General features: G+C 47.1%; 1 protein-coding gene across 1 annotated transcript; it reads right to left on the bottom strand.

Annotated features, from left to right (window-relative positions):
• Positions 1-10983: 10983 nt before the first annotated feature.
• On the bottom strand, positions 10984-12016 carry LOC123440567 (RING-H2 finger protein ATL66). Its single transcript, XM_045117131.1, has one exon. It carries the CDS (start codon positions 11829-11831, stop codon positions 11280-11282), a length of 552 nt encoding a protein of 183 aa, XP_044973066.1. The 5' UTR covers positions 11832-12016; the 3' UTR covers positions 10984-11279.
• Positions 12017-16779: the final 4763 nt, after the last annotated feature.

The following is a 16779-nucleotide window of genomic DNA, read 5'->3' as shown; positions in this document are numbered from 1 at the left end:
CGCTTGTGCATATGTCTTTTTAAGAATGCGATCATATTTGGAATTTGGCGAAGGCGCTGGTGGACGCTGCAATTGATTGATAGTGCGCTCCATTCTCACCGGATCTAGCTTCTCCTTCGGAGGTGGAGTTTTCTTTGCAAAATGGGCCCTCAATTCGGCACTACGTATCTCCTCGTTTTCCTCCTTGGTCCTCTCATATAGTAACTTTTCCAGAGGCTTGAGAGAATGACCGAATTTCCCGCCTCTGCTTGAACTTCTAGCCGCCAAAGAGAAGGAGGTGTATCTCTTCCGCTTGAGAGGAGGCGGACTGCTCTGACGCGCCGGACGAGCCGGAGCGGTGGCGTTTGTCTTCCGACGTTGCCGACGAGGCAAAGAAGGAGGCGGAGTGCTCTGACGCGCCGGAGTAGGCGAAGGAGGAGGCGAAGTGCCCTCACGCGTCGGAGGAGCTGGAGAAGGAGGCGCAGTGCCCTGATCACTCACCGGAGGAGGAGGAGGAGGAGGGGGAGGCAGAGTGCCCTGACTCGTCGTCGTCGAAGGAGGAGACGGAGGTGTCCAGTTTGGAAGCTTGATGAACTCCTTCCGCCATAGACATGTACTCCCCACAGCACATATCCAATGGAACGTATATAGAAACTCCATATGGTTATCAAATGGAACCTAGAGAAGATCAATACATGCAATTTTCATAACCTTGGATCAAAGAAAGAATCAAAACTTACCTCGCCCATTAGAAGATCAAGACATTGTTGGAATTATGCCCTAGAGGCAATAATAAATATAGTACTATTATAATTCCTCTATCAAGATAATCGTTTATTATCCATGCTATAATTGTATTGAATGAAGACTTATATACATGTGTGGATACATAGACAAAACACTGTCCCTAGCAAGCCTCTAGTTGGCTAGCCAGTTGATCAAAGATAGTCAGTGTCTTCTGATTATGAACAAGGTGTTGTTGCTTGATAACTGGACCACGTCATTAGGAGAATCACGTGATGGACTAGACCCAAACTAATAAACGTAGCATGTTGATCGTGTCATTTTATTGCTACTGTTTTCTGCGTGTCAAGTATTTGTTCCTATGACCATGAGATCATATAACTCACTAACACCGGAGGAATACTTTGTGTGTATCAAACGTCGCAACGTAACTGGGTGACTATAAAGATGCTCTACAGGTATCTCCGAAGGTGTTCGTTGAGTTACTATGGATCGAGACTGGCATTTGTCACTCCTCGTGACGGAGAGGTATCTCGGGGCCCACTCGGTAATACAACATCACACACAAGCCTTGCAAGCAATGTGACTTAGTGTAAGTTGCGGGATCTTGTATTACGGAATGAGTAAAGAGACTTGCCGGTAAATGAGATTGAAATAGGTATATGGATACTGACGATCGAATCTCGGGCAAGTAACATACCGAAGGACAAAGGGAATGACATACGGGATTATATGAATCCTTGGAACTGAGGTTCAAACGATAAGATCTTCATAGAATATGTAGGATCCAATATGGGCATCCAGGTCCCGCTATTGGATATTGACCGAGGAGTCTCTCGGGTCATGTCTACATAGTTCTCGAACCCGCAGGGTCTGCACACTTAAGATTCAACGTTGTTTTATGCGTATTTGAGTTATATGGTTGGTTACCGAATGTTGTTCAGAGTCCCGGATGAGATCACGGACGTCACGAGGGTTTCCGGAATGTTCCGGAAACGAAGATTGATATATAGGATGACCTCATTTGATTACCGGAAGGTTTTCGGATTTACCGGGAATGTACCGGGAATGACGAATGGGTTCCGGGAATTCACCGGGGGGGGCAACCCACCCCGGGGAAGCCCATAGGCATTGGGGGTGGCGCACCAGCCCTTAGTAGGCTGGTGGGACAGCCCAAAAGAGCCCTATGCGCCATAGGAAGAAAAAACAAAGAGAAAAGAGAAAAAAAAAAGAGGAGGTGGGAAAAGGGGGAAGGACTCCTCCTTCCAAACCTAGTTGGACTCGGTTTGGAAGGGGAGAACTACCCCCCTTGGCTCGGACGAAGTCCTTAGGGGTCCTTGGACCCCAAGGCAAGGCTCCCCCTCTTCCCCCTATATATACGGAGGTTTTAGGGCTGATTTGACACAACTTTGCCACGGCAGCCCGACCACATATCTCCACGGTTTTACCTCCAGATCGCGTTTCTGCGGAGCTCGGGCGGAGCCCTGCTGAGACGAGATCATCACCAACCTCCGGAGCGCCGTCACGCTGCCAGATAACTCTTCTACCTCTCCGTCTCTCTTGCTAGATCAAGAAGGCCGAGATCATCGTCGAGCTATACATGTAGTGAACGCGGAGGTGCCGTCCGTTCGGCACTAGATCGTGGGACTGATCACGGGACGGTTCGCGGGGCGGATCGAGGGACGTGAGGACGTTCCACTACATCAACCGCGTTCACTAACGCTTCTGCTGTATGGTCTACAAGGGTACGTAGATCACACATCCCCTCTCGTAGATGGACATCACCATGATAGGTCTTCGTGCGCGTAGGAAATTTTTTGTTTCCCATGCGATGTTCCCCAACAGTGGCATCATGAGCTAGGTTCATGCGTAGATGTCTTCTCGAGTAGAACACAAAAGTTTTTGTGGGCGGTGATGTGCGTTTTGCTGCCCTCCTTAGTCTTTTCTTGATTCCGCGGTATTGTTGGATCGAAGCGGCTCGGACCGACATTACTCGTACACTTACGAGAGACTGGTTTCATCGTTACGAGTAACTCCGCTGCTCAAAGATGACTGGCGGGTGTTAGTTTCTCCAACTTTAGTTGAATCGGATTTGACCGAGGAGGTCCTTGGATGAGGTTAAATAGCAACTCATATATCTCCGTTGTGGTGTTTCCGTAAGTAAGATGCGATCCTTCTAGATACCCATGGTCACCACGTAAAACATGCAACAACAAAATTAGAGGACGTCTAACTTGTTTTTGCAGGGTATGCTTGTGATGTGATATGGCCAACGATGTGATGTGATATACTGGATGTATGAGATGATCATGTTGTAATAGAAATATCGACTTGCACGTCGATGGTACGGCAACGGGCAGGAGCCATAGGGTTGTCTTTATACTAACGTGTGTGCTTGCGGATGCGTTTACTATTTTGCTAGGATGTAGCTTTAGTAGTAATAGCATGAGTAGCATGACAACCCCGATGGCGACACGTTGACGGAGATCATGGTGTGGCGTCGGTGACAAGAAGATCGTGCCGGTGCTTTGGTGATGGAGATCAAGGAGCACGTGATGATGGCCATATCATGTCACTTATGAATTGCATGTGATGTTAATCCTTTTATGCACCTTATTTTTCTTAGAACGACGGTAGCATTATGAGGTGATCTCTCACTAAAATTTCAAGACGAAATTGTGTTCTCCCCGACTGTGCACCGTTGCTACAGTTCGTCGTTTCGAGACACCACGTGATGATCAGGTGTGATAGACTCAACGTTCACATACAACGGGTGCAAAACAGTTGCGCACGCGGAACACTCGGGTTAAGCTTGACGAGCCTAGCATGTGCAGACATGGCCTCGGAACACATGAGACCGAAAGGTCGATCATGAATCATATAGATGATATGATTAGCATAGGGATGCTTACCACTGAAACTATACTCAACTCACGTGATGATCGGACTTGAGCTAGTGTAAGTGGATCATGAACCACTCAAATGACTAGAGAGATGTACTTTTTGAGTGGGAGTTTACGAATAATTTGATTAAGTTAAACTCTAATTATCTTGAACATAGTTTGTGTCCACTTTGAATATATTTGTGTTGTAGATCATGGCTCACGCGACAGTCACCCTGAATTTAAATGCGTTCCTAGAGAAAGCTAAGTTGAAAGATGGTGGAAACAACTTTGTAGACTGGGCTCATAATCTTAAGCTAATCTTACAGGCTGGGAAGAAGGATTATGTCCTTAATGCTGCGCTAGGAGATGAACCACCCGCTACGGCTGATCAGGATGTTAAGAACACTTGGTTAGCACGTAAGGAGGACTACTCAGTAGTTCAATGTGCAGTCTTGTATGGCTCAGAACCGGGACTTCAACGTCGCTTTGAGCGTCATGGAGCATTTGAGATGTTCCAGGAGTTGAAGTTTATCTTTCAGAAGAACGCCCGGATCGAGAGGTATGAGACCTCCGATAAATCATATGCTTGCAAGATGGCGGAGAACTCGTCTGTCAGTGAACATGTGCTCAAAATGTCTGGGTACTCAAACCGTCTAGCTGAGCTGGGGATAGAACTCCCGCAAGAAGCTATCACTGACAGAATCCTTCAATCACTGCCGCCAAGCTATAAAGGCTTTGTGTTGAACTACAACATGCAAGGGATGAACAAGTCTCCCGGCAAGTTGTTTGCGATGCTGAAAGTCCAGGGTCTGAACTCCATAAAGAGCATCAAGTGTTGATGGTGAATAAGACCACTAGTTTCAAGAGAAACGGCAAAGGCAAGAAGGGTAATTCAAAGAAGAGCGGCAAGCCTGTTGCCAATCCGACGAAGAAACCCAAAGCTGGACCTAAGCCTGAAACAGAGTGTTACTACTGCAAGGGTATGGGTCACTGTAAGCGCAATTGCCCCAAGTATCTGGCTGATAAGAAGGCGGCCAAAGAAAAATCAGGTATATTTGATATACATGTTATTGATGTGTACTTAACCGGCTCTCGTAGTAGTGCCTGGGTATTCGATACCGGTTCTGTTGCTCATATTTGCAACTCAAAACAGGAACTGCGGAATAGACGAAGGCTGGCGAAAGATGAAGTGACGATGCGCGTAGGAAATGGTTCCAAGGTTGATGCAATCGCCGTCGGCACAGTTTCACTTCAGTTACCATCAGGATTAGTTATGAACTGGAATCATTGTTCTTTAGTGCCTGCGTTGAGCATGAACATTATATCTGGATCTTGTTTATTGTGAGACGGTTACTCTTTTAAGTCAGAGAATAATGGTTGTTCTATTTCTATGAGTAACATCTCTTATGGTCATGCACCCAATGTGAGAGGATTGTTCATATTGAATCTTGATAGTGATACACACATACATAACATTGAGACCAAAAGAGTTAGAGTTAACAATGATAGCGCCATATTTTTGTGGCACTGCCGCTTAGGTCATATTGGTGTAAAGCGCATGAAGAAACTCCATGCCGATGGACTTTTGGAGTCACTTGACTTTGATTCACTTGACACGTGCGAACCATGCCTTATGGGCAAGATGACTAAAACTCCGTTCTCTGGAACAATGGAGCGTGCAAGTGACTTGTTGGAAATCATACATACCAATGTGTCTGGTCCGATGAGCTTAGAGGCACGCGGCGGATTTCGTTATTTTCTCACCTTCACTGCCGATTTGAGTAGATATGGTTATGTCTACTTAAAGAAGCATAAGTCTGAAACATTTGAAAAGTTCAAGCAATTTCAGAGTGAAGTTGAAAATCATCGTAACAAGAAGATCAAGTTCCTACGGTCTTATCGTGGGGGTGAATATCTGAGTTTCGAGTTTGGTGCTCACTTAAGACAATGTGGAATTGTTTCACAGTTAACACCGCCTGGAACACCACAGCGTAATGGTGTGTCCGAACGTCGTAATCGTACTTTATTAGAGATGGTGCGATCTATGATGTCTCTTACCGATTTGCCATTATCATTTTGGGGTTATGCATTAGAAACAGCTGCATTCACTTTAAAAAGGGCACCATCAAAATCCGTTGAGGCGACACCATACGAACTGTGGTATGGCAAAAGGCCAAAGTTGTCGTTTCTTAAAGCTTGGGGATGTGATGCTTATGTCAAAAAGCTTCAGCCTGAAAAGCTGGAACCCAAAGCGGAAAGGTGCATCTTCATAGGTTACGCAAAAGAGACAGTTGGGTACACCTTCTATCTCAAATCCGAGGGCAAAGTGTTTGTTGCTAAAAACGGAGCTTTTCTCGAGAAGGAGTTTCTCTCAAGAGAATTGAGTGGGAGGAAGATAGAACTTGACGAGGTTGTCGAACCTCTCATCCCTCTGGATGGTGGCGCAGGGCAAGGGGAAACCTCTGTCGTTGCGATGCCGGTTGAGGAGGAAGTTAATGATGATGATCATGAAACTCCGGTTCAAGTTTCTGTCGAACCACGCAGGTCGACGAGACCATGTGCTGCTCCAGAGTGGTACGGTAATCCCGTCTTATCAATCATGTTGTTAGACAACAATGAACCTGCAAATTATGAAGAAGCAATGGTGGGCCCAGATTCCAACAAATGGCTAGAAGCCATGAAGTCCGAGATAGGATTCATGTATGAGAACAAAGTGTGGACTTTGGAAGTACTACCTGAGGGCCGCAAGGCTATTCAGAACAAATGGATCTTTAAGAGGAAGACGGACGCTGACGGCAATGTGACCGTTTATAAAGCTCGACTTGTGGCAAAGGGTTTTTCACAAGTTCAAGGAGTTGACTACGACGAGACATTCTCACCCGTAGCGATGCTTAAGTCCGTCAGAATCATGTTAGCAATAGCTGCATTTTTCGATTATGAAATCTGGCAGATGGATGTCAAAACAGCGTTCCTTAACGGTTTCCTTAAGGAAGAGTTGTATATGATGCAACCCAAAGTTTTTGTCGATCCTAAGAATGCTAACAAGGTGTGCAAGCTCCAGCGATCCATTTATGGACTGGTGCAAGCATCTCGGAGTTGGAACAAACGCTTTGATGAGGTGATCAAGGCATTTAGGTTTATACAAGTGGTTGGAGAATCTTGTATTTACAAGAAAGTGAGTGGGAGCTCTGTGGCGTTTCTAATATTATATGTGGACGACATATTGCTGATTGGAAACAACGTAGAGTTTTTGGAGAGCATAAAGGATTACTTGAATAAAAGTTTCTCTATGAAGGACCTAGGAGAAGCTGCTTACATTCTAGGCATTAAGATCTACAGGGATATATCAAAACGCCTGATAGGACTTTGACAAAGCACATACCTTGATAAAGTTTTGAAGAGGTTCAAAATGGAACAGTCTACGAAAGGGTTCTTGCCAGTTTTACAAGGTACGAGATTGAGTAAGACTCAGTGCCGAGCAACTGATAAGGATAGAGAGCATATGCGCACCGTCCCCTATGCTTCAGCCATAGGTTCTATCATGTATGCAATGTTGTGCACTAGACCGGACGTTAGCCTGGCCATAAGTATGGCAGGTAGGTTCCAGAGTAATCCAGGAGTGGATCACTGGACGGCGGTCAAGAATATCCTGAAGTACCTGAAAAGGACTAAGGAGATGTTTCTCGTGTATGGAGGTGACGAAGAGCTCGCCGTAAAAGGTTACGTCGATGCAAGCTTTAACACAGATCCGGACGACTCTAAGTCGCAAACCGGATATGTATTTATTCTTAATGGGGGTGCGGTAAGCTGGTGCAGTTCCAAGCAGAGCGTCGTAGCAGATTCTACATGTGAAGCGGAGTACATGGCTGCCTCGGAGGCGGCTAAGGAGGGTGTCTGGATGAAGCAGTTCATGACGGATCTTGGAGTGGTGCCAAGCGCACTGAATCCAATAACCTTGTTCTGTGACAACACGGGTGCCATTGCCCTAGCAAAGGAACCACGGTTTCACAAGAAGTCCAGACACATCAAACGACGCTTCAACCTCATCTGCGACTACGTCGAAGGGGAGGACGTAAATATATGCAAAGTGCACATGGATCTGAATGTAGCAGACCCGCTCACTAAACCTCTTCCACGGGCAAAGCATGATCAACACCAGAACTCTATGGGTTTTAGATTTATTACAATGTAATTCGCATGATGATGTGAGGGCTAGATTATTGACTCTAGTGCAAGTGGGAGACTGTTGGAATTATGCCCTAGAGGCAATAATAAATATAGTTATTATTATAATTCCTGTATCAAGATAATCGTTTATTATCCATCCTATAATTGTATTGACTGAAGACTTATATACATGTGTGGATACATAGACAAAACACTGTCCCTAGCAAGCCTCTAGTTGGCTAGCCAGTTGATCAAAGATAGGCAGTGTCTTCTGATTATGAACAAGGTGTTGTTGCTTGATAACTGGATCATGTCATTAGGAGAATCACGTGATGGACTAGACCCAAACTAATAAACGTAGCATGTTGATCGTGTCATTTTATTGCTACTGTTTTCTGCGTGTCAACTATTTGTTCCTATGACCATGAGATCATATAACTCACTAACACCGGAGGAATACTTTGTGTGTATAAAACGTCGCAACGTAACTGGGTGACTATAAAGATGCTCTACAGGTATCTCCGAAGGTGTTCGTTGAGTTAGTATGGATCGAGACTGGGATTTGTTACTCCGTGTGACGGAGAGGTATCTCGGGGCCCACTCGGTAATACAACATCACACACAAGCCTTGCAAGCAATGTGACTTAGTGTAAGTTGCGGGATCTTGTATTACGGAACGAGTAAAGAGACTTGCCGGTAAACGAGATTGAAATAGGTATATGGATACTGACGATCGAATCTCGGGCAAGTAACATACCGAAGGACAAAGGGAATGACATACGGGATTATATGAATCCTAGGCACTGAGGTTCAAACGATAAGATCTTCGTAGAATATGTAGGATCCAATATGGGCATCCAGGTCCCGCTATTGGATATTGACCTAGGAGTCTCTCGGGTCATGTCTACATAGTTCTCGAACCCGCAGGGTCTGCACACTTAAGATTCGACATTGTTTTATGCGTATTTGAGTTATATGGTTGGTTACCGAATGTTGTTCGGAGTCCCGGATGAGATCACGGACTTCATGAGGGTTTCCGGAATGGTCCGGAAACGAAGATTGATATATAGGATGACCTCATTTGATTACCGGAAGGTTTTTGGATTTACCGGGAATGTACCGGGAATGACGAATCGGTTCCGGGAGTTCACCGGGGGGGCAACCCACCTCGGGGAAGCCCATAGGCATTGGGGTGGCGCACCAGCCCTTAGTAGGCTGGTGGGACAGCCCAAAAGAGCCCTATGCGCCATAGGAAGAAAAATCAAAGAGAAAAAAAAGAGGAGGTGGGAAAAGGGGGAAGGACTCCTCCTTCCAAACCTAGTTGGACTCGGTTTGGAAGGGGAGAACTCCCCCCCTTGGCTCGGCCGAAGTCCTTAGGGGTCCTTGGACCCCAAGGCAAGGCTCCCCCTCTTCCCCCTATATGTACGGAGGTTTTAGGGCTGATTTGACACAACTTTGCCACGGCAGCCCGACCACATATCTCCACGGTTTTACCTCTAGATCGTGTTTCTGCGGAGCTCGGGCGGAGCCCTGCTGAGACGAGATCGTCACCAACCTCCGGAGCGCCGTCACGCTGTCGGAGAACTCTTCTACCTCTCCGTCTCTCTTGCTGGATCAAGAAGGCCGAGATCATTGTCGAGTTGTACGTGTGCTGAACGCGGAGGTGTCGTCCGTTCGGCACTAGATCGTGGCACTGATCGCGGGACGGTTCGCGGGGCGGATCGAGGGACGTGAGGACGTTCCACTACATCAACCGCGTTCACTAACGCTTCTGCTGTACGGTCTACAAGGGTACGTAGATCACACATCCCCTCTCGTAGATGGACATCACCATGATAGGTCTTCGTGCGCGTAGGAAAACTTTTGTTTCCCATGCGACGTTCCCCAACAGACATTCTGTTTGAAACACAGCTGGATGACGGCAACACCTTGATGGTTGGCCGTGAACTCCAGGTCAAGCCCCAAGAACGCTTCATGCTCCGGCGCGGCGTCAACCCACTCCTGGAACCGTCTAAGAAAATTTGGCACCGCCCAGCTCTCGTTCGTGTACCCAACCCTGAGATTGTTCGTGCCATGTGTGTGCAGCACTCCGGTTTCATACGTCACGGTGGAATAAGAATGGAAGAAGAGAGGGGAAGAAGAGAGGAAGAAGAAGAAGAGAGGAGAGAGCTAGAGGAAGAAGAAGAACAGAGAATGGCGATAGACGACTCTGCTTCGGTTGCAGTTTTCATCGCTGGAAACGACGCGGGAGGGTGAACCGTTTCGAACTTTAGTCCCGTTTGGACGACAAACCGGCACTAAAGGGGTGATTCGAAGGGTCGCCATCCCGGTTTGATCCACTAACCAGGACTAAAGGAGGATACGAACGGTTGTACGAACACCCGCCACCACACCTTAGTCCCGGTTTGACCCACCAACCGGGACTAAAGGGGATACGAACGTTTGTCGGCCTATTAGTCCCGGTTCTTGTCTGGAACCGAGACAAAAGGGCTGAGACGAACCGGGACCAATGGCCCACGATGCCCGGCCGGTGCCCTGGCCTCACGAACTGGGACCAATGGTTCATATGTGAACCGGGACTAATAGGATTTCAGGACCTAGACCAAAGCCCTCTTTTCTACTAGTGTATGGGTTGGCTTCGGTGGTTCCGGACAACGTGAACATATATGGACGATTTAAGAGTTCCGGTTGGGTGGTATTTTTGTAACCTGACCTTCAATTCGAACGTATATGGGCGATATGAAGGGCCTAGTTGTATATGCTCTTAGCTTCTTTGTTGATATTTCGTGAACTTCGTGTAACACTTTGTATCAAACTTCGTGTAACACTTTGTATCATCCGTTTGGGTTGGATCCTTTGTTTTCTTTGCTTTTATTTCCTTCTGTTTGTAAGTTGGATTTGCTGTAATCGTGATCGATTGATGGTTTTGTTCATTTTAACCCGGCCTCGTCGTGAGTCTTTGTTCTAGAAAAACGAATAAACCTACACATTGTGGGCTGGAAAGGTTTAGTATACTCGTCCGTATGAGTTTAGTGGCATGCATGCAGGTTTTCCGCTTGGTGCGACTGAAAGCTAAAGTGGCCCCAACCAACGGTGAGGTGCAAGTGCAACGGTCCATGGTGGCATTTGTTCTCGAGCAAGTCATCCTTCCTCCACAGATCGATCTGCAAAAACGCCGAAAAGCGTAGGATATTATGCAAACGGGACAGGGAAAGATGCAGGTCGTTTCAATTATTGTGGTGGGCAATATCAAACGCCCATAAAAACTCACTGGCATGCATATTAACTAAGCAAAAATGATCCGTTGGAAGACAAAATAAACACTCAGCAAAAATGATCCGTCACCACCAATCAACCATGCCTGAACACTGGCGCCGTGGCGCGTACGTGCAGCAGCTAGCCATCGGTCAGTGCAATGTAATTTGGCGGTGCTCCAATGTACCAAGTCGCAGTGTCGCTGAGCGGTGCAGTTCCCACACTTGGTGCCGAGAATGGCAGGGTCGATCAGACAGCCTCGCTTGCGTCCACAGTTTTGATGGTGGAGGTATCGGCGAGAAGCGAGCCCCGGCACACCGGGCAGCTGGGATGCGAACACAGCCACGCGTCCACGCACTCCGGGTGGAAGCAGTGCCCGCACCGGGGCAGCGCCTTCACACTCTCGCCCTCCGCGAACTCGCCGAGGCATATCGGGCACTGCGCCGCGTCGTCCTCGCCACCAGGGGACGCCGACGACGGAGAAGGGCGGTACATCGTCACGGGCAAGCCGGCTATCGCGGCGGCGTCGAGGCCTGCCACCGAGGAGGGGGCACCGGGCGCCGCAACGGACGACGACGATGGCGACGAGGAGGAGTAGGAAAACGAGCTGGGAAGCGTTGGGTCGGGGTTGTACCGGCGGCACGCCCAGCGGAGGTAGATGCAGACGCCCACGAAGAAGACGAGGATGGCGAAGAGCGTCGCGAGCAGCGGCACGCCGCGGCCGCCGCGCACGGAGAAGTTGCCGTCGTCCACGTCGCCGTAGCGCCACCGCAGCGCCTGCGACGCCTCCTGCGCTGCCATGCCTGCGTTCCGTCCTCTTCCTCTCCTCGACCGACCGTTTCCCTCTCCGGCGTGGCGGGAGAAAACTATTACTACTAAGCGCGCGCGCGTCGGCGGCCGGGTTAGCTAGCTGCACGTCGGCACGGGCTGCGTGGCTTCCCTGGGCATGCTACGTACCGCGTCCCCAGCGTGCGATCATCAGATCAAGTGGGCGGCCGGTGCGTGCGGTTCGTGTGATGGGTGGCCGGTTTTAAGCTTTCCCGCCGCCCAGATCTCGCGCCAAAAGTGGCCATTTCCTCTTACAGGTTTGACGAGCGCCATATCCCATTCCCGGGTAAGGAATGTGGCAGCGACTGTTGGCGCGATGGCGTTCATGGAGAGTGGGGCTCGAAAGGGACCCGAAAGAGAATTAGAATATAAACGATGTCTCACTCTCACGGAGGCGATTAGTTGTTCTCAGATTGCAGACTCTCGCGGAATTGCTGCGACTCCACGCGCTGTTACTTGCGATTTCCGGAAGCATCTTAGTTGATCGATGTTCCTCCTTATCAAGGCCGTGTGGCTGTGCTGAGGTCGCGCTAATACGCCATTACGACGGTGTTTTGCACGGGACCACGGAACCAGGGTTTGCTAGTAACTGAAGCAAGGAACCATCTCGACGGACGGGGGTTAATCAGTGTAGGGTCGTTTTCACCGTAAGTTTATCTGTATGTATATATGCGCATAAACTAGGCGTTCTGTTTTCATGCGTGTACTCCATACATATACTCCAGAAAGTTCGTATGGCATCAGGTTAATTAGTAAGGTTCAATGGACGTGGGCTACTCCTACAGTACACGAACAAATACTTGTCTTGTTCTTTTGGCTACCGGTACGAGATGATACTCGTTCCGTAAGGTTAGGTGCAGTGCCACTGCATGCCAAAGCCGAGCCAATAATGTTATATTTTTGGTCTTTCGGTAAGGTTTTAACTCAAAAGAAGCCATTCACATGGAAAGAAATACTATAACGCCACCTCTTGGTACATGTGCGATGGTAACAAACGACAGAAGAAAGGTAGGCACGGTGCCAAATTGCTCGAGCTGACGCGATACAATTCTTAAAACCATATTATACTCTTTCTGTTCTAAAATTCTTGCCTTAGATTTGTATAGATATAAATGTATCTAGACACATTTTAGTATTTAGATACATTCATTTTAAACAAACGAAGACATAAATTTTGAAACGAAGGGAGTAAGTAGATAGAGATAGTGGCATGCATGCATGACTCGACTCTTTTGACACGGAGGCAATAGCAAGAAAAAAGTTTCATATGGTAAGTTTTTATAGGAGTGTACCATATGGTAAGATGACATGTACTACCTCCGTTTTAAAATTCTTGTCTTAGATTTCTGTAGATGTGGATGTATCTAACACTAAAATATAACTAGATACATTTATATTTAAATAAATCTGAGACAAGAATTTTACGATGGAGGGAGTAGTATGTAGGCCCACGAAAAAAGTGGATTGGGTCTTACTAATCTTGAGAATTTAAGGTTAGGTTACTTTCCAAATGGTGTTTTTTTATTGAAAAGAAGAATGTATCCCAAACCTATGCATTTGGGCATGCATCCAGTTATTTTATTAATTATTTATAAAACCCTTACAAAGTACTACATAAGTAAGTCTGAAACCACCATCTTGACAACACCGATCACTACTCCTATTCCCGTGATGAATGGGTGTCGAATGTCCGAGCCTAATACCAAACAGATATCACATCAACACCTAATAACATCTAATGTCGGACTCCCCATCCAAGCCATAATACCTAGACTAGGTTACACACTGGTCCGTCGCATTTTTAGTGGGGCACCACATGTGCATGCTGCAAAGGCCGTTACCTCCTTTATCGATCGATCCATCCTTAGATCAGATATTGACGTATCGACCTTGCCAGGCCTCTTTGCCATTGATGGCACCACGACGCTAGACATCGTCGTCCTCCTGCACGAGTCCATCGGTATCCATCAAACGCCGAGTCTCTACTGCGCCACGTCGTCGAAATCCGCCGCCATCGATGTGTAGGATGAAGCACCGGTCCACCACCTACCGGCGCCTAACCACCAAGCCCTCCACGTGTTCGTCCAGCCGATGAATGTCTCCAAAGATGAATGTCTCCAAAATTGATGCCCCATGGGGTTGACGTCGAAGACGTCGCTCATGACGAGTTGATGGATATACTTCTCGCCCCTCGTTGGTTACCCCAAGTGGAAGGTGGAGAAGTAGTCAGCAGCAGATTTCCCTTACACGGGGACTGTTAGGTTTATCGAACCTGAAGGACTCCGAGGATCAACAAGTAGGTGTCCGCTGCTCTGGCGCTAGCAGAAGACGTGGACCTGCACACACAGCAAATAACTTTGCTCCCAACGAGTTCACAGAGGTTGTCAATATCTCCGGCCTTGTAGTTTGCAAAGGATCAAAAGACAAGCGAGAATAGTGATAGTGATTGCAACGAAAAAGTAAATAAAAGCAGTAAATGATGGAGGTGTAAGCAATGGTGGTAATATGGACCGGAGTCACATGATGTTCACTAGTGATATCTCTCTTCCAAAAGACGATAAACAACTATGATGGGTAAACAAATTACAGTTGGGCAATTGACCGAATTATAAACGCACTGCAATGCTAATCATGCTACAAGAAAGTTAGAGGCTCAAAAGTAATGGGCAGTACGCCAAGACAAGTAGACTGTTTATCCATCAACATCTACTTACTAATCATCCACCTTGAGATATCTATCCAGAACATCTCGCTGGTATTAAGTTGCGAGTCCCACCTAAAGAGTAAACTCAAAGCAACGGACAACTGCATTAACGAACTTTGCGTAAGGTAAACAATCCTTGCAACCGTGGTCACAAGCACCATTGTTTTCTCCCTAGTGGCAACAGCACATCCCCTAGTCCCATGTTTCTGTCACTCAAGCTAGACATCAGAGGGCATGAACCCACAATCATGCATAATGCTCCCTCTTGGAGTTACAATCTACTACTCGGCCAAAGCAACAAAAAGCAATGGAAAACATGCATGAATTACTCAAGAACATAATATAAAAGGAGAACCAAATATATAACTCATCACAATCTGAACATAATCTCATAATCCATCGGATCCTAGCAAACCAAGCATATCAATAGCAGGAAAATTACATAGATTGAAGCACAAGATTGAAGAGAAGACATCACATAGCTACTGGTCATGGACTCATGGTCCAAGGAGGACTACTCACGTCACGTCCGGGAAACGTCGATGGTGGTGGAGAAGCTCCCGGAGGTTAATCCTCCCTCCGGCAGGGTGCCAGGAAGAGATGTTCTGGCGCTCCCGATCTCGGAAGCGCTACGTCGGCGGAACGATGGAGAAATTCGCGATTCTGGATCTTCTGATAGGATTTCTCTCGGAGAGGTAAATATAGGCCGAAGGAGTGCACTGATACGTCTCCAACGTATCTATAATTTTTGATGGTTTCATGCTATTATCTTGTCAAACTTTGGATGTTTTGCATGCCTTTTATATATTTTTTGGGACTAACTTATTAACTCAGTGCCAAGTGCCAGTTCCTGTTTTTTGAGAGGGGAATTTGAAATGGAGTCCAAACGGAATAAAATCCCCGAAAAGATTTTTTCCGTAACGGAAGAAGATCAAGAGACTTGAGAGCCAAGGCAGGGGGTCCCGAGAGGCCCCACAAGCCCCCAACCCGCGGCCAGGGGGGAGGCCGCGGCCCTCAGGCTTGTGGGCCCCCTGGACCTCCTTTGCCCTAGGTTTTGCGCCTATATATCCCCAAAAATTCCACAAAAAATCAGGAGATCATCGAAAGTACTTTTCCGCCGCCGCAAGTTTCTATCTCCGCAAGATCCCATCTAGGGCACGTTCTCGTGCCCTGCCGGAGGGGGGATTCGGACACGGAAGGATTCTTCATCAACACCATGACCTCTCCGATGATGCGTGAGTAGTTCACCATAGACCTACGGGTCCATAGCTAGTAACCAGATGGCTTCTTCTCTCTCTTGGATCTTCAATACAAAGTTCTCCATGATCTTCATGGAGATCTATCCGATGTAATCTTCTTTTGTGGTGTGTTTGTTGAGATCCGATGAATTGTGGATTTATGATCAGATTATCTATGAATCTTATTTGAGTTTCTTCTGATCTCTCTTATGCATGATTTCATATCCTTGTAATTCTCTTCGAGTTGTGGGTTTTGTCTCGCCAACTAGATCTATGATTCTTGCAATGGGAGAAGTGCTTGGTTTGGTGCGGTGAACTCACCCAGTGACAGAAGGGATAGCGAGGCACGTATCGTGTTGTTGCCATCAAGGGTAAAAAGATGGGGTTTTCATCATTGGTTTGAGCTTATCCCTCTACATCATGCCATCTTGCTTAAGGCGTTACTCTGTTCGTCATGAACTCAATACACTAGATGCATGCTGGATAGCGGTCGATGTGTGGAGTAATAGTGGTAGATGCAGAAAGTATTGGTCTACTTGTCTCGGACGTGATGCCTATATGTATGATCATTGCCTTAGATATCGTCATGACTTTGCGCGGTTCTATCAATTGCTCGACAGTAATTTGTTCACCCATCGTAATACTTGCTATTTTGAGAGAAGCCTCTAGTGAACACTATGGCCCCCAGGGTCTACTCCACACCATCTTTTCAGCCTTACACTTTTTACTTCGTTGCACTTTCCGCCTTCATATCTCACTTTGCAAACAATCTTGAAGGGATTGACAACCCCTTCAAAGGGTTGGGTGCAAGCTCTTTTGTGTTTGCGCACGTACTCTGGACTTGACGAGATTCTCCTACTGGATTCATACCTTGGTTCTCAAACTGAGGGAAATACTTACTGCTCCTGTGCAGCATCACCATTTCCTCTTCAAGGGAAAAACCAACGAAAGCTCAAGAGACGACAGAAGGATCTCTGGC

This window comes from Hordeum vulgare, chromosome 3H, assembly GCF_904849725.1.
Source record: "Hordeum vulgare subsp. vulgare chromosome 3H, MorexV3_pseudomolecules_assembly, whole genome shotgun sequence".
Lineage (NCBI taxonomy): Eukaryota > Viridiplantae > Streptophyta > Magnoliopsida > Poales > Poaceae > Hordeum > Hordeum vulgare.
This window is presented reverse-complemented; position numbering and strand designations above follow the sequence as displayed.